An 18,672-nucleotide genomic window follows, 5' to 3' on the forward strand; every position below is an offset into this window, starting at 1 on the left:
TGCCTCAATTTCCTCATCCATGAAATGGGGTAGAGAGTCCCTACTTCATAAAACTAATAAGAATTGGTATGAGTTAATACATGTAAAGTGCTTAGAATAGTGTCTGGAACATGGTAAGCACCTAATAAATGTCAGGGGTTATTTATTATAGTGGAAGTGTGGGAGGAGACACATACGCAACTCCCTTCAATATGTCCAGAGCTGTCATGTGAGAACTTAAACTTACTCTTTATGGCTCCTGAAGGTAGAAATAGGACTGCCTAAGAAAAGTGTCAGAGAATAACTTGATTTGGGCTCAACATAAGAATTTTTTCAAACAACAAAAACAGACTGAAAATGAAATTGGCTTCCTTGGGAGAGAGGAAACTCCCTGCTGACTGGAAGCCAATTCTGCACATCTAGAAGGGTTCCTGCCCTAGAGTGGTTAATTGCAAAATGACCTCCAAAGACTCTCCTACCAGTTCACTACAGGATCTTTCAGACAGTATATGGCACACAACAGTTACTCAAGGCATCCTAAATTGTTCTTGCTTGGTGTGTCTCTGTGATTCACATATGGTATACATTTGAAAGTCAGGATAAAGAGTGCAGCCCATGTCTGTGAGACATCATTTTGAAGCTAACTGGTTCATACAGATATTGAAGCAGTCCCTAGTAGCACATGAGCCATGTTCTGGTCTATTTTCCTAACCAGATTAAACAATGTGAACCCAAAAATGGAGGACTGTCTGATTCCCTCATATTACAAAACACTTTGGTTCCTTCTCCAAATTAAGAATATATCCCATGACTAACTGTTTTAACCTTAAAAACTTACAGTCTCCTCTTGTTCATTTTACTAATAAGAATCTCCTAATCTTCACGTAAGCACATGGCCACCCAGATAAAGACTACATTTCCCAGCCTGCTTTGCCACTGGGTATGGTCATATGACCAATGGGCCAATGGGCCAGTGGGCTATGAACAGAAGTGGTATGTGCAACTTACAGGTCACTTCCTTAAAAAGAAGCTAATCGCCCTCCACTTTCCTTATCCCCCTTCCAGAGGCCATTTTCATCAAAGGGACAAGTCAACATCTTAAGGAGTGGCCCAAAAAGAAGACCAAAAAATCTGGATCCCTGAATTACTTTATGGAGCAGAGACACCTACCTGATTTGTAATAACCAGCTTAGTGTTACTTATTAAAGAAATAAACTATCTTGTTTGAGCCACTATGTGTGGGGATCTCTTTGTCAAAGCAACATAGCCTCCTATCAAATGAAAGTATTTATAAACATGGAGGTTAGACCTCTCCACTCCAAAAGCTCAGAAGCTCAGCTAAATTCCTCCTTAAAAAAAGATTTTTATAGTGAAATTTTAAATTCAGATGTAGATCAAGACAACTATCTAAAGCAAACAATACTTGGGAAGGCTGAGTATCACCACCAATGAATATACTTCCTGAAAGCTGAAAACAGAATAGCTTATAAAGGAAAAGACCCAAATGATAGGGGAAAAAAGAGTACTTGAAGAAAACTACTAAGACAGTCCTTGTGGGTTATAGCACCATGATCCTTATAGGAATAAGACAAATAATATACCTTAATCATCTACTCGATCTTTAAAACGCTTATGCCATTTTCAACTGCAAGACCTAAAATCAAAATTGAAAACATTAATAAGAACATAAAAAGATTTAAAACATAATCAGGTAAACACAGTTAAGCTTTAATGTCCATACAAAGCCTTAGAGTAATGTTTTTGTAGCTTGTAAAAAAAGGAAATTCTTTAAAAGATAGTAAGGTATTACGCACAGTGGATAAAGAACTTCAATCACAGTTTGGCTTTCTCCAGATTTTTCTTGAAGAAGTTCAGAACAGCACAACTATCCACTTCAGAACTTTCATTTCATATAAATAAACATTTAATATCTACATCTAGGGATTTTTAAATTTTGATTTCAACTTTTTTATCTTATTTAATGCCACTAAGCCCACTACATTCTCAGTTGATCCCAATGTCAGCAGAAAGTACTGTTTTTCTCTTCTGGCTTTTAACAGGCTTTATGCAATGACAAACATTCCGTAAGCTGGTCTTATTATCCATGAAACAAGATTGCAACTGATTCCCTATGATTTGAGCTTATATGGAAATTACATTTTGATATAAGGAGTACTAAGGAAACTGGGCTTCGTTCTTACTTTAATATCTGACACTGCCATACAGGCTAGCAAGCATACCCCATAACACTGACAATGTACACAGGAACACAATAAACGACTCTACTCTAGAACTATAAGATAATAAATGTGCTGTTTTAAGCCACTAAGTTTGTAGCAACTTATTACAGCAGCAGCAGGAAACTAATACGTGGAGTTTCTGACACGTAAATTTTGAAGAGTAAGAAGCCCAAGTCCCAGCCTTAGGAGTTGTGCCAAAACAATTACTTCAAATCCATTGCTTTTTCTTAGATCCTTCCTACTTCCAACTTAAATGACATAACATATATGCACCTAACTCAATAGATGGTGGTTACTTTTATTGGAGAACAAGGCTGGGTTGAACCACCTTAACTTTGTTTTTCCACTCAGCTCCATTCCAGTCAGATCAATATATTCTGAAATCATTGTTTGTTTTTTCAGTTTGCAGGTTTGGAAAACAAAAGAAAATGAAGATAAAAATATGCCTTCCCCCTAACCCTAGTACACACACACACACACACACACACACACACACTAGTGAGCCTTGGCTTTCTCATCTGTAAGGTAGAAATAATAACGATAGCTCTTCTCAGGCTGTTATAAAAGTTGAAGATACTGTAAGATTTTGACAATGTTGTGCTCGTTGTTACTCTATAACATGAATACTTGAAAGAAACCTCCCCTACCTATCCCTGGTATCATAAACAATTCTTATTAAATTGTCTAATTATCACAAATAATCTCATTTTAATGATTCTCTGAAAGAATGGGAATGATGGTAGACTGCCAGCTTAGTAAAATGAAAGGGGAGAATTGGACAATTGTTTCTAAGCTCCCATTCAGCTCTCCAATTCTGTATTAATGTAACTGAAATAATTAAGCAGTCCCGAGTTGGGGTATAAACGTGTTATTTTTTTCCCTAACTGCCCAGTCTCAGATCCTCTTTGTCTCTGTGTACTCCAGTTATTACTGATAGCTTACTCAGATTTCATAGTGTTTCATTCCCATTCCATAATCGGGAGGGTTATTTTGAGTCCTTATTCAGTCTTTTTCATTTTAAAACTTCAATTTCATGCTTGGTTCAAGGTCTTCTCTATTTTACAGCCCCCACAGCAAGCTAGAATGGTGCAATTAGTGGCTAGGACTGGGGGCATGTCTATTTTACCCACATCTCCCTTTCTCTTCCCCCCTACACTTCCTTTCTAGGCTTGAGCTGGAGGATGAATAAATGAAGACACAGTCTCGCCATAAAATGGCCCCATAGGCATGTTGCAGTCCCCATGGGTTCGTTTTCTCTACTCCTCAAGTTAATACTGAACTTGACCACTGGTTCTTTCTGTGAGTCAGGCATCCAAAGGCTGACTCTCCATGAGGTTGCTTATTCCCCATAGTGCCCTTCTTCCCTACACATTCATTATCCTGGTGTGGGAGATTTGGCATGAACATTGACCTTTCCCTTCCACCTCTCACCAGCCCCTGTCCCAGCCTTTTGTTACAAGGGTCCCTTCACCCAAGAAGCCTCTTTGAGTGGGGCAGCAACAAGAGGACTGGATGTCTTCTAGAGTGTCCTCTTTCTCCACAAACAGGACAGCATCAGGGGGATCTGATGGTCTAGTAACTCAGTGTGTTCCAAGAAGAGACAGATAGGCATCAGTCCAAACTTATGGGGAGACTTGGTGGAGGAGAAGACAGTTAAATGCCACCACCATTATCTGCCCAATCTTATGTGCTGTAGTCCCAGCTACTTGGATGGCTGAGTCAGGAGGATTGCTTGAAGCCAGGAGTTCAAGTTCAACCTGGGCAACATAGTGAGACACCATCTCAAAACAAATGAAAAAGGATTATCACTTGAGTCCTTTCTCTCTCAACCTCAGAAAGAGACATTATCTCTTCCCCCTACAATGAGATAAGTGGAAGGACTAGGCTTTCTTCAGGAACCATAGTGACCCCCCTCTACCTCCAAGTCTACTTTCTCCCTTCCAGTCATCCCCTTATTTAGCCTGAGGAAAAGGGTTTGGGGAAAAGAAATAGTGAAGGTAGTGAAGGCAGTTTCTTAGTAAGGAAGGGAGGGTCATTCATAGTTGCCTGAGTATGTGAATACTTAGAGCCTTTTATAAAGCAGTGGTGACTAATTCCAGCACTCACAACTACTTCCAGCCTAGTACACCGACTTCTATGATAATTTGTTTGTCAGAGATCATTTCTCCTTATTGGTAAATCTATCATGCTGAAGGTGCCACCATGAAGAATCGCCCTGGACTTTCTTAGGTCTGGGGTTAGCAAAATAGCCAAGTAGACAAAGCTTACTTTTAATGCCAGTCATCACCAACAACAACCCAGAACAGTCCTCCCTTGATTCTTCTCAGGAATCTTTAGACTCAGAGAGCTTTGTGTCCAACCATCACTGCTAAGTGTGTTAAGGTGTCAGGTGCCCATTAGTTAAAAGGTTCTCCAAAGGAACCAAAGACCATCAAAATTTTAAAAATAAATAAATTCCAAAATGTACAACTTCTGGCAGAATGATTCAAGTAAAGACATTTGTCAAAGTATTTACTCAGCCCACATATAAGCATGGTCCCATCTGACTCCATTCCTCTCTGGCACAACTTGACCTTTCTCTTTCTCTTTGCTCCTTTCGGAAACCTCAACTACTGGTCAAACTTAGTGGCTAACATTTCTGAGTGTGACTTCTCACACCCTATGCAGTTCTTACTTTGATGACAATGTTGCTGGATAAAGACCATCTTCCCAGTTGTAGGAAAGAAAGTTGGGAATCAAAAGGTTACCTAAACTAGGCATGGGGGCACAGGCCCATAGCTCCAGCTACCCAGGAGTTTGAGGTGAAAGGATCCCTTGAGCCCAGGTGTTGAAATCTATCATGGGAAACATAGCAAAACCCCTATCTCTACTAAAAAAATAAAGGTTACCTCCCATTGGGACTTCTGACTTCCAATATACCTAGCATAAGTACACACACACTCACAGAAACATCACTTCATTTATCACAAAACTAGTTTGTTCCCACACTAAATAAACATGAGAAAGTATCAGGAAAAAGAGTGTTTTAGGTTTCAAATGCTTGGGAGAATGCTTTCTTTTTGGATTAAAAAAAAATCACTTTAAGAGAATGTGACCAAATGCTTTATTGCATAAGTGCTGCAATACAAGAGAGAGTCAAAGACCTGTAACTTTCAATAATTTAACATAACTTCAGACAGATAATTAAAACTGAGGTACAAAAGAGAGCCGACTGTACCTTTAACACGAAGCAGTCTCCAAGTTATGGAGACAAACTTCTGGGTACCATTTGGCCATGATACTATATCTCTGCACAGCAGAATGGGTTCATTACCTTTAACACAATAAAGCATCCACAAGGGCACTAATTTCATGACATAATCATATATTTGCATTTCCTACATACTGACTTTGGAATTTCTACCAAAAGTAAGAAATTAAGTGATCAGGCAGAATTTTAGTTTAATGAAATTTAACAAACATTTAACACTTTCCTCCTACATATGAGTCACTGTATCTACCTCAAAGCTAACTGGGAAGAAATCGCAACCATAAAGCATCATGTCTACTACCACTAAACGAAAGTTACAACTTCCTTGGACTGGAAACTTAAATACTCTTTATAGATCTATTGATAGACAAAACTATCAAAATATAAAATAATTCATAACCGGTTGCAATAATTAAGTAATGGTCCATCCTTAGCTGATATAATATATACCAAATCAGACCATAAATTCTTGCTGCATAATAAAGAAGATAACTTCAGTCAAAGAATAAAAATACACAGGCATACCTCAGAGATATTGTAAATTTAGTTCTAGACCATCACAATTAAGCAAATATTGCAATAAAGCAAGTCACACAAATTTTTTTTGTTTCCTGTGCATGTAAAAGTTATGTTTATCCTATATAGTAGTATATTAAATGTGCAATAGCATTGCATCTAAAAGCATAATGTATATAACCTTAATTTTAAAATGCCTTATTACTGAAAATGCTAATGATCATTAGCCATAATCATAATGATTATGAGCCTTCAGCCAGTCATAATCTTTTTGCTGGTGGAGAGCCTTGCCTCCATTTTGAACACTGCTGACTGATCAGCATGGTGGTTGCTGAAGGTTTGGGTGGCTGTGGCAATTTCTTACAACAAGATAAATGTGAAGTTTGACTCTTCCTTTCATGAAAAACTTATCTGTAGCATACAATGCTGTTTGACAGCATTTTACTCACATTAAAATTCTTTTAAAATAGGAGTCCACTCTCTTGAAAACTAGGAGTCCACTCCCTGCTGCTGCTTTATCAAATAGGTTTATGTAACAATCTAAATCCTTCATTGTCATTTCAGTGCTCATAACATCTTCACAAGGAGTAAAATCCATCTCAGGAAACCAATTTCTTTGCTCATCCATAAGAAGCAACTCCTCATCCATTCAATTTTTATTATGAAATGGAAGCAATTCAGCCACAACTTCAGACTCCACTTCTAATTCTAGTTCCCTTGCTATTTCCACCCCATCTACAGTGACTTCCTACACCGAAGTCCTGAACCCTTCAAAGTCATCCAGGAAGGTTGGAATCAACTTCTTCCAAATTCCTGCTAATGTTGATATTTTGACCTCCTTCTATGAATCACAAATGTTCTTAATGGTACCTAGAGTGGTGAATCCTTTCCAGGTTTCAATTTACATTGCCTAGATCCACCAGATGAATCATTATCAATGGTAACTATAGGCTTGTGAAGTGTATTTCTTAAATAATAAGACTTGTTGTTCCATATGCTGCAGAATGGATGTTAACAGGATGAAAACATTAATCTCCTGTACATTTCCATCAGAGCTCTCAGGTGACCAGGTGCATTGGCAACAAGTAGTAATAATCTGAAAGGAATGCTTTTTCTGAGCAGTAGGTTTCAACAGTGGGCTTAAAATATTCAATATACCATGCTATAAAAACATGTGCTGTCATCCAGGGTTTGTCATTCCATTCCTAGAGCACAGAGTAGATTTAGCATAATTCGTAAAAACCCTAGGATTCTCAGAATGGTAATTGAACATTGGCTTCCACTTAAAGTTACCAGCTGCATTAACCCCAGACAAGACAGTTAGCCTGTCCTTTGAAAATTTGAAGCCAGGTATTGATTTCACTGCTCTAGCTATAAAAGTTCTAGAGGACATCTTCTTCTAATTTGAGGCTTTTTAGTGCAGCCACCTTCGACAATAATCACTGCTGGATTTTCTGGTGAACTTGCTGTAGCTTCTGCATCAGCATTTGCTGCTTCACCTTGCAATTTTACATATAGAGACAGCTTCCTTCCGTAAACCTCATGAATCAATCTCTGCTAGCTTCCAACGTTTCTTCCACAGCTTCCTCACCTCTAACAGCCTTCATAGAATTGAATAGAGCTAGGATCTCGCCATAGATTAGACTTTGGCTTAAGGAAATGTTATGGCTGATTTGATCTTCCATCCAGACCACTAAAACTTTCTCTATATCAGCAAGAAGGCTGTTTTGCTTTCTTATCATTCATCTGCTCACTGGAATAGCACTTTTAATTTCCTTCAAGCACTTTTCCCTTACATTCACAATTTGGCTAACTGAAAAAAAAGGCCTCACTTAAAGCCTATCTCAGCTTTAGATATGCCTTCCTTACTAAGCTCAGTCATTTCTAGCTTCAGATTTAAAGTGAGAGACATGAAACTTTTCCTTTCACTTGAATATTTAGAGGCCATTATAGAGTTATTAACTGAACTAATTTCAATATTGTTGTGTCTCAAAAAGTAGGAGGCCCAAGGAGAGGGAAAGACACTGAGAATGGCCAGTCAGCGGAGCAGTCAGAACACACACATATCAATTAAGTTTACAGTCTATATGGAGATAGTTTGTGGCACTCAAAAGCAATCACAATAGTAACATCAAAGATCACTAATCACAGATTGCCATAACAGATATAATAACAATGAAAAAGTTAGAAATCTTGTGAGAATTACCAAAATGTGACACAGAGACACAAAGTGAGCACAGGCTGCCAAAGTGAGACATGAAATGGCACCAGTAGACTTGCTCAACACAGGGTTGCTGCAAACCTTCTATTTGTTTTTTTTTTTAAATGCAATATCTGCAAAGTACAAAAAAGCAAAGTGTGATAATATGAGGTATCTTTGTACTACTAGGAGCCTCACTCCTGTCAATGGAAAATGGAATGCAATATTAATGTAAAGTTATGGGTAATATATGCGAAATGCTATGAAACTGAGAAAACAATGTATACTCAAGTAATCCTTGAGTTTCCCAAACTGTTTTAAAAATTGTTTCTTTTTCATTTGCCAGCTGAACTGAGTGTTTAAGATAACAATAAAAAATCTGCTTTTTCATCCATACCAGCTAAGCTTTAAATCAATACTGTCTTAGAGAATAAGAATATACAGCATAAAGATTAAAAGCAACCTCTGGAGCTAGATAATTTGGACCCACTTCTTGGCTCTGCTATTTATTAGCTATGTGACCTTAGGCAAGTAACTTAACATCCCTCCATCTGTAAAAACTGAGACAATAATAATACTCATATCATACGATTATTGTGATAATTAAATCATTTGATACACATGAATGCTCAAAACAATGCCAGACTCATCATACAAACCATATCGGTATTTGCTACTACTATAAAGAAAATTGATCAAGAGGAAAACCAGTTAAGATGTTACTAGGTGTTTTACATATTAGGTTAAACATAAAAATAAAACTACTTACTATTAATAATATTTCTAAATATATAATATTTAATTATGGTATGAAATCAATAATTCCAAAATATTTCAAAGCTGGAGTTCACTAAATGCTGACGATGACTTTGCATCTTTTATATATGCCTCTAGGGGAAGCACGAGGCTCCATTTCCTCACCTCCATCCCTATCCCCACTTCCAAAAATCAGTCATCACCAATGATTAAGAAACTGCAAGTTTAAGGACATTGATGAGCTGTTATATATGAGGATGAAGCTTTCAAAGCAGAGAGAGGTCAGAGTGCACATAGCATCATCTGCTCTCTCTCCTCCCCAACCCAACAATCAGGGCTGACCTGTAGGAGAGCAGGGCCATCACTCTTCTGACACCATTGCCCTTTTTCTGAGCCAGACTTTAACCTAGCCTAAGCCAAGGGAGGCTTAGAGGGGAAACACGTTCTCCCCCTGCTGACTATATCCCTGATTCCTTATTATCTGGCCCTAGTGGGTGTGTCCCTGATTAGAACACCCTCATCATCAGCTGTCAGATCTGGGAGTAGGGTGTGGGCTTTAAGTATACAAGCTATTTGGCTTGCTTTGGTTTAAAGTCATTTGGGCCTTAGGGAAAAGTGCCTACAACATGGTCAGGTCTAGCTTTCTAGAGTTCTACATTGTATTTTTGGTCCTAGCTAACACTAAAGTGTTCTTTGGTCTCTTTTTGCCTTATTTGTACGTCCATCTCCCTCATATCAGAGAATGTCTCACAGAGAAGGTGTTCTGAATTTGAGTATCTCTGTTTTCTAAATACTCAGCAGCATCATAATCTATTTCTGTGATTTGTACCATGCAAATAATACAACTTTGCCTGCTTGTACATATTGCCTGGGCTTAGTCTGTGTTCAGTACATACTTGGCATCTTTTAAAGGGCTTTTGAAAGACATGCATGCAGCCAACAAATATATTTTAAAATGCTTACCATTACTAAGCATTAGAAAAATATAAATCAAAATCACAATGAGATACCATCTCACACCAGAATAGCTATTATTAAGAAGTCAGAAAACAACAAATGTTGGTGAGGTTGTGGAGAAAATGGAACACTTATATATTGCTGGTGGTAACGTAAATTAGTTCAGTCACTGTGAAAAGCAGTATGGAGATTCGTCAAAGAGACTAAAACAGAACTACCATTTGACTCAGCAATCCCATTACTTGTTATGTATCCAAAAGAAAACACAGCATTCTACCAAAAAGACACATGCACTTGTATATTCATCACAGCACTCTTCACCATAGCAAAAACATGGAATCAATTTAGGTGCCCACAAATGGTGGACTGGACAAAGAAAATGTGGAAGATGTACACCATGGAATACTACACAGCCATAAGAAGGAACAAAATTATGTCCTTTGCAGCAACATGGATGCAGCTGGAGGCCACTGTCTTAAGTGAACTAATGTAGGAACAGAAAACCAAATACCACATGTTCTCACTTATAAGTGGTAGCTAAACACTGAATACATATGAACACAAAGAAAAGAACAATAGACACTGGGAACTACTTGAGGGGGAAGGTTGGGGTAAGGGACTTGGGTTGAAAAACTAACTATTGGGTACTATCCTCACTAGCCAAGTGACAGAATCATTTACACCAAACTTCAGCAACATGCAATTTACCCATGTAACAAACTTACACATGTATACCCCTGAACCTAAAATAAAAGTCAAAAGAAAAGAAGTAAAAATATTAAAAAATTAAAGGCTCTTGAAAAAGGTCAGCATAAGAATTAATAAAGCAGATATTATCTTTCAAAGGTATTTTAAACTTTTGAATATGAAGAAGTATGGTTAAGAAAAAACACAATAATCCCATTACTGGGTATATATCCAAAGGATTATAAATCGTTCTACTATAAGGACACCTGCACATGAATGTTCATTGCAGCACTGTTTACAAGAGCAAAGACCTGGAACCAACCCAAATGCCCATCGATGATAGACTGGACACAGAAAATGTGGCACATATACAGCATGGAATATTATGCAGCCATCAAAAGTGAGTTCGCATCCTTTGTAGGGATATGGATGAACCTGGAAACCATCATTCTCGTAAACTGACACAAGAACACAAAATCAAACACCGCATGTTCTCACTCATAGGCGGGTGTTGAACAATGAGAACACATGGACACAGGGAGGGGAGCACTACACACTGGGGTCTGTTGGGGGGAAATAGGGGAGGGACAGCGGGGGGTGGGGAGTTGGGGAGAGATAGCATGGGGAGAAATGCCACATATAGGTGAAGGGGAGGAAGGCAGCAAATCACACTGCCATGTATACACCTATGCAACAATTTTGCATGTTCTTCACATGTACCTCAAAACCTAAGATGCAATAAAAAAAAGAAAAAACACAATATTCTTGACTATAATAGCTACACACTTTCATAAATTTAGAAATACAAATTAAGAAATATTTGGAAACTACCCACACTAAAGTAATTCATTGTTTTGTCTTGACAGATTGTATTATTTTCAAAATTAACTTTCTTTCTGGAGTGATAATGATAATATAAATAATGCTTCTTTTCTACTCACTGTTTACAATCCTACTTTTCTCAAAGTAATGCTAGATTGATTATTAATAAAATGAGTTTAAATGGCACTGTTTAAAATAAACTAGATTATATCTCTCTCTTACAGTCACAAAAGATGTTACAGATAAAACTACAAATGAAATCCAATTTTAAATCCAAGGGACTATTCCAGTAGTTTGTCATACTGTGATTTTGTTGCCATCAAATGTTAGCTGAAATACACAATGCACATGCCAATACGTAAAACTGAATGTTGTTGTTACAGAAGTTGGCCATTTGGCCCTAATAGTTATTGTCAGTTTAGTATAATTATTAATTACAATAAACTCTGTCTATTGTTTCCTATTGCAGAAACTGGAATACAGAGATGAACTAGGATGCAGAGGTGAATAAGAGTTAATGAACTACAAATAAACCTTTTTTACATTATTAAAACACTTTTCAAAATATAAGATTTTGCGAAACTGACAGGTTTCACTATAATAAAGTTTACTGATTTATTACCTTAGATTTCGATTTAAAGTCCAATACAATAATTGTCTCCCCACTTCTTATAACCAATGGCTCATTTACTGGTCCTGAGATCCTACCTCTTAGCTCTATCTAGGCATCTGAAGTTGGAGAGTTTTTGTTTTTTTTTTTTAATATACAGTGTTAAGCACATCTCAGTTTGGACATTGCTCCTGAACATGGAGTTATTTTAATATTCACAGTTATTAAAGCTGAACAGAATTGAGTGAGGGTGCAGAGAAGACTGCCGCAATTCCTTCATTGAGTTACTGCCTGGGCCACTGCCTGATTAGTTTGCTCTGGCATTGCCTAGAAGCAATTAATGAATTGCTTGTTCAGTAGAACCAAGGTAAAGTCGGCTGTCTCTTGATATCTTTTCATAATGCCCTGCTGTGCCTGAGGTGTTATTTGGCAATAAATGTTCAATTGACATTTTACTGTACAAAATTTAATTACCTGTTTTCTCCATTGTAAAAAGAGAAAGGTTGGGAAAACACTATTCAGTCTCAATCACAAAGCGTGTTTAACCCCTCAATGGCTATGTGATTAACTTCCACTTTTTCACTTTAATATATTTTCCAAAAGGGAAAACAAATTTTGTAAACTCTAATAGTAGCAGCAAACACTACTCAACAGACACTTATAAAACCTTTCATCAAAGTATGACAATGCTCTTTACCTAAAGTTTATTCCTAATTTTCTTGAGAGGTGCTATAAGAAATCACATCAGAAAGGCACTACAATTAGAAGCAACCACTTCTAAGGTGAAATGTGGCCATGTTACTACAGCAATGTGAGAGAACATAAATATTCTAACTGAAGTTTCAGGGATCATAAACCAGATCTACCTAAGAGGTTCATGCCATTCATGCAGCTGAATCACATCTCAGGAGGACAATCACAACTGAAGCCACCAGGGCACACTCTCAGCAACCCTTACAGTAAAGTAAAGGCTGGTCAGCTCCTCTGTACAATCTGGTTATTTTTCCAAAATCCATCCACAAGTTGGTTATTTGGAACTTTTAACACATATTTGTAGAGAATAAAATCTATAAATGCTGATTAATTCCCAGGTCAATCTATAAACACCCATGTAATCCATAGGGTGCCTACAATTTTTAACTGATTTTTAATCATATTTAATTTCCCTTTGTAACAGTCTCTATTTTTAAAAACACACACTTTCAGATCTCCAAATGAAAATTCCTCATTTTCTTACTCCCCTAGAATAATATATATTCCTGTGACTCAGGTATTTTTTCCATCTGTGTATCAGCCTAAAAGAGAATACAACACTTCACAGACTCCACTGTCTGCAGTGCATGGGCGAAGTGGGCCTGGGGTAAAACAACAGGTGTCAGCTTCATGTATTGACACCAAGCAGAACACCTGCCAGATTGCTCTACCTTTTCAAGTACAGCACAAGCCTAAAAAAATAGCCAAAGACAGAAAAGGTTGTAATCCCTTTCTAGAATCATCAAGCTCCAAACCTTCTGAACTGGGGGAAAGAGGGCTGAGAAAAGATAATTTACCCCACAAACCATGGGACCTAAAATGCATACTCTTCTGTCACTGTCTTATGTGTTCAGGCTGTTTCTAACCTAGAAAGTATTCATGAATTGTGGACTTCTTGCATCTGAGAACCAGCCCAAGAGCACAAATTCTGAAATTAAGCAGACATGGCTTTCAGTCATCACTCCACATTTTAACAGTAGTTCTCTGTGCCTCCCTTCCCTACTTTAGAGAGTTTCCTGTGAAGTTTAAGTGATAGAAATTTACAAAAGCTCCTAGTTTAGTATCTGACTCACAGTAGTAGTCACTTAATGTGAACTGCATTCCTCTTGCCCCTCGAGGAAAGCAATAATCTTGATAGGGGTCATCTGGTACCCAAGAAGCATATTTGAGGCTGCAGCTCAGAAATCCACCATACCAGCCCACGATGAATACGATGGAGTGGGACTCGCCATGATATAAAATAATGAGACATGAATAACACCCAAGTAGCTGCTCCAGTGCAGGTCGCAGTACTCATTCCCAACTCCCATCTTCATCCCCCACACCCACGTTCATGATATCCAAGTGACAATTTCTATTCTTCCTTGCCTAGAAAATTTGTTCTTAAGTAGAACAAAAGGGAGTAGAAAATAGTAGAACTCGTCAATGTGTTACATGCAATGGAAGAAAAATCCACTGCTATTTTAAAATATATATATAGTTCAGTTCCCACCATCTAATATAGTAAATAAGCTATGCTACTTCCTATTTCCAGAACATTACAGAGTTATAGAGCTATAAGCTATACTCTAAAATGTTAAATATTTTAAATATGTAAGTTTGATATCAAGTACTAGATAGATAAATGGTCTTATTTCTTAATTAGAAATATATTCAAATGCAGAATAGTAAACAACTGCTAGACATTATCAGTACTGCAGTATCTAACTTGTCATTTCAAACTACAAGTCATCAAGAATAAATTAAAATGAATTCTATTGCATTATTGTGGTATATAACAATGCACTTACCAGAAAAACATGCAGCATTTATCAATGTCAATGCTGTTGAAACAATCACACCATAAACATAAGAAAAAGTAGACAGATTAAAGAAAACTTAGTTTAATTCTCACATTAAATGTTTTTAAACCTAGGATTGGTTATATGAGGGGAAGAAATACAATGACAGCAGAAAGAATTTCTGAAGATGCATACAGATAAATGTTGTCATTGTTTTCATCAGCTCAGAAGGAAATTGTTTTCTCAACTAAACACATGTTTTCACAAATTAGGGAGGACAAATTTACTGAAAACATTCTTTTTATTAATATACAAGACAGTCTGTTTTCTGCCAGGATAGCACTAGTCTGAAACAATACCCTAAATTGAGCTGAAAAGAATTTAATATTTGATGATTCCCAATCTTTTAGTGGCTCAGCGTTATGATCATGAATATCAATTATTACTGCACTATAGCTATTTGGAACAGCGTTTAATATTTTGATTAATATAAAATATACTAAAACCTTTCTTTTTTGTATATATTTCAATGCCAGATTAAAAAAAAAAAAAAACTCTTGGCAAAACTGTGGAAAATGCATTTTCTCTCAATATAGAACATGTGCTATGTATTTCTTATATGATCTAGACTTTTTTTAGAAACTCATTTTTACTATGCTAAAGGGAACAAACCACAGGGTAGCTGATTCAAGAGTGTCAACAGAATGGTTCTTGATCTCAGAGAAGGAGTGGAACAGAGCCTACCACCTGCCTTTTTACCCCCAGAAGGGAGTTAAGGCCTCTGGGAATAGATCCCAATGAATGCTGCCCACCAAAGACCTACCAGATTATCCTTGAAGATTAGTTTGTTCAACACAATGACCTTAGACTACCCTCTAGGCTTCAAAAATGTTTAAAGCTATGAGGTCTGAAAAGCTCTAGCCAAATTTTTTTGTATAAATCAGGAACTGCTATAGTTCATCATAGATATGTATAGCTATACATTCTTACATATGCATGGAATATTTGGAAACATACATAAGAAAGTGTTAACATCTATGCGGGTGGACTAGGTAAGTGGGAATGTGGAGTGTCTGAGGGTCTTCCCTTCACACTCCTTTGCAACATTTGATTTTTTAAATTATAGGTATGTGTTACTTTTTCAATAAAAGCCTAACAGAATAACTCATTTTATTTTCGAATATCTTTCATTTTAAAGTCCATTTACCAAATGTTAATTGCATTTGCTATTAAAAAGGGGGAAAATCAAGTTAATACTCTGCTGTCTCCCTCCTTTTTTCTCACAAAAAGAAACTTCAAAACAAAAGAGACACCATTACTCAGCAATGACCCTTCTGAGAATATAAACCAGCGTAATACAATTCAAAGTGGCAAACTCAGTTGCAAGAATTTGCATATTCCTTATACTCCATTGCTTTTGATTTTTACAACATTATAGAGCCCTTTGCTCTTTACTATCATATATTTTAAAGTATCTTGCAGTGCCTGTTTTACACGCACAGGACAACATGTAGCATCAATATCGTAGAATCTAAAATGTATGTGTTTCCTAATTGTGATGTTTTTTAAATTTCAAAACAGTATGCTTTCTGATCTGTGGGTTAAAAGCAAAATGGTAATTTCCCTTTGTCCAAATTTACACCCAAAATAGAACACTCCTTTTCACACAATCAAAAAGCCACAAGATAACAGAAACTACTACAAGTCATTTGTAATTACCACCCACTCTTCTTTTAATATAGAAACCTCTTCACTGATTTTAGACTTCCATGTGTCAGTGTTGGGAAAAAGACTATACTGGAGCCACATTCTGTGGTCAGTCTTAGGTAGACTGGTACGGGGAGCTTGGATCATGTATGATGTACTAGTCACGCAGCTTCACCCTGAACAGAGTTTTTGAATGTATTAGTGCACCCAAGAAATTCAATAGTAAATAAAAGTCCATCTTTCGTTGTCATTGAGAGGTGTGTGTGTATGCACACACACATATATATTTATATGTATACATATATAGTTTTATACTGACTGCTCCACCAAAATCAATTTTAATCTGACATGCATATGATTGATTACTCACATACATTCACACTGAAGCCCTTTTCCAGAGCCTGTTCGGGATTCTTACCCAAATAACCTTATCCCAAAGTCATGCTCCTGAAAGAAGAAATCTCAAACAGAATAAAATAGCCCCAAGTGGAAGGAAGATGGAAAGAGAAAGGGGAGAATGGAGGTTTACAAATTCCTTGCCAAATGGATGGAGAGAAATTTTGCGAGGTGATTAGCGGGTCAGGAATCGTTTTCCCTGGATGTGGTGGCAACCACAAGGACCAGGGATAATGCTTGGGGGATTGATTGCTTTCCGGTTGTGCTTTCTGCAGCTCAAAAACTCTGGGCTCTTCCATTGCTCTTTATTGTAGTGCAGGGTCCACTCAAAACTCTGCCTGCCTACTGGGAAAGTTCACATGTCTTGGGATTTCGGGATCATTTAAGTCTAGAGGGGATTTTTTTTTTTTTTTCACTTGAGAGTAAGCTGTGCTTTTTCTTCATTGTACAGGAAAAGCTAACCCTTCGCTGGAAAGCAATGCACAACCATCCGGTGGGTCTGCATTTATCGTGAGTTCTCCCTTCCTCCCTCCAACAACGGTTTAGTGAAGCTTGCAGAGAAAATGAGGGAAAGCATCCATCAGAACGCAAAGACGCAGAGCGGAACTTTTCCTCTGCTGTCAGGGAGAAAAAAGTCACTTGTGCGTCTCACCGCTGAGAGCTACTGAGTCTGGGAACCTCCGGATGAGGAAGGAAGGTTTGGCGTTGAAGGAGGTGGGAGAAAACAATGCCTAGCCTGGCTGCCTCCGGACACCGCACATCCTGCCCGGGTCCCCGGCCCACCCATCACCCACAGCCACGCTCCCCGAATGGTGCGGCTTCGCTTACCTTGATGATGCTGCTGCGCCGGGGGGTCGCTCGTGCAGCCTCCAGGAGGCCCGCCTCGCTGTCGGCTGGGGTCCCCGCGGCGCCCGGCAGTACGATCCCGCTGCGACGGTCCCTCATCCGGCCCCCAGAGGCCGCCGCCACGCAGTCCCCGGCGGCATCCGGGCCCACTCTGGGGTCGTCTTCGCCCCCCGCCGCGTCGGGCGGCGCCGGACCCTCCCTGCCGGCCGCGCCCTGGGCCATGGCCCGGCGCGTTTCGTGCTCCCCGGGGGGAGGCGGGACGCCCGGCAGCGGAGTTCAGCCGCTAGGCACCGGTGCGCTCCTGCACCGGGAGGCGGCCCCGCCAGACTTTGTTTCACCGCCCAGCGGCGGTGGCCGTGGCGGCGGCAGCGGCGGCGGCGGCAACTTTCTGGAGAGGAGACATCGCTCGGGCAGAGATGTCCTCTGGCTTTGGTCCAGGTGGCTAGCAGTCCGGCGGGAGACGGTGGCGGGAGTGGGGAGGCGATGTGAGCGGGAGGCAGAAGGAGAGACGAAAAAGAGAGGGAGGTATCCGAAATGTGATGCAAACGTCGGCTCTGCGCCAGACAAAAGGCACTGGGCGCCCAGCCAGGCGGCCTCCGGAACCCGGACGCGCGCGACCCGAGAGGGGCCAAAGCTGGGCGACTGCGGCTGGGCGCATCCGCCACCTGCCCGCGGACTGCAGCGCAGCGGTCCCAGGAAGTGCGGCGGCGGCGGCGGCGGCCTCCACTCCGCTCTGTTGTGACAGGGAGGGAGACTTGTTTTGACAGCCCGTGGGGATTGGCAGGCGTCTGGGCCTCTTAGGAGCCTCGCCTCGCCAAGGGGGCTCGGCCCGACCAATCCTCACTGCGGAGGGGTGTGCCCGAGCGAGAAGAATGGAATGTGTTCTGCAACTGGGAGCCGGCCCAGCGGGGCTCGTGTACTCAAGCCAGGGTGTACGCAACCGCGCTTATGCGAACCCGGAGGCGCTCCGTGTATATTTTGGGAAGTTTAGATTTGCGAAACGAGCCTGAGACCCAACAAATCCAGGATGGAGGCAGAGAGTTAGGGGAAAGAAACCTTCTTCTGCCAAACAAAGCAATTTGGAGGAAAGAGGGCATTGAGTACCAATGTCAAAGAGTTTGGGGTGACGGAGTGAAGCTTCGCATGGTCAAAGGTTAACTGCAGGGTCTCGG

At 39.5% G+C, this 18,672-nt stretch overlaps 1 protein-coding gene across 1 annotated transcript in view; it reads right to left on the reverse strand.

The window, feature by feature from the left end:
- PLCL1 (phospholipase C like 1 (inactive)) overlaps nucleotides 1–17,722 on the reverse strand; it is a 339,780-nt gene extending 322,058 nt beyond the window's left edge. Inside the window, exon 1 of the mRNA XM_012473240.2 lies at nucleotides 17,483–17,722. Coding sequence (XP_012328663.2) covers nucleotides 17,483–17,722 — 240 coding nt within the window. The remainder of the gene's footprint in view (nucleotides 1–17,482) is intronic.
- Nucleotides 17,723–18,672: the final 950 nt, after the last annotated feature.

This window comes from Aotus nancymaae, unplaced genomic scaffold (genome assembly GCF_030222135.1).
Source record: "Aotus nancymaae isolate 86718 unplaced genomic scaffold, 86718_ANA_hifiasm-v0.15.2.pri h1tg000008l, whole genome shotgun sequence".
In the NCBI taxonomy this organism is placed as follows: domain Eukaryota; kingdom Metazoa; phylum Chordata; class Mammalia; order Primates; family Aotidae; genus Aotus; species Aotus nancymaae.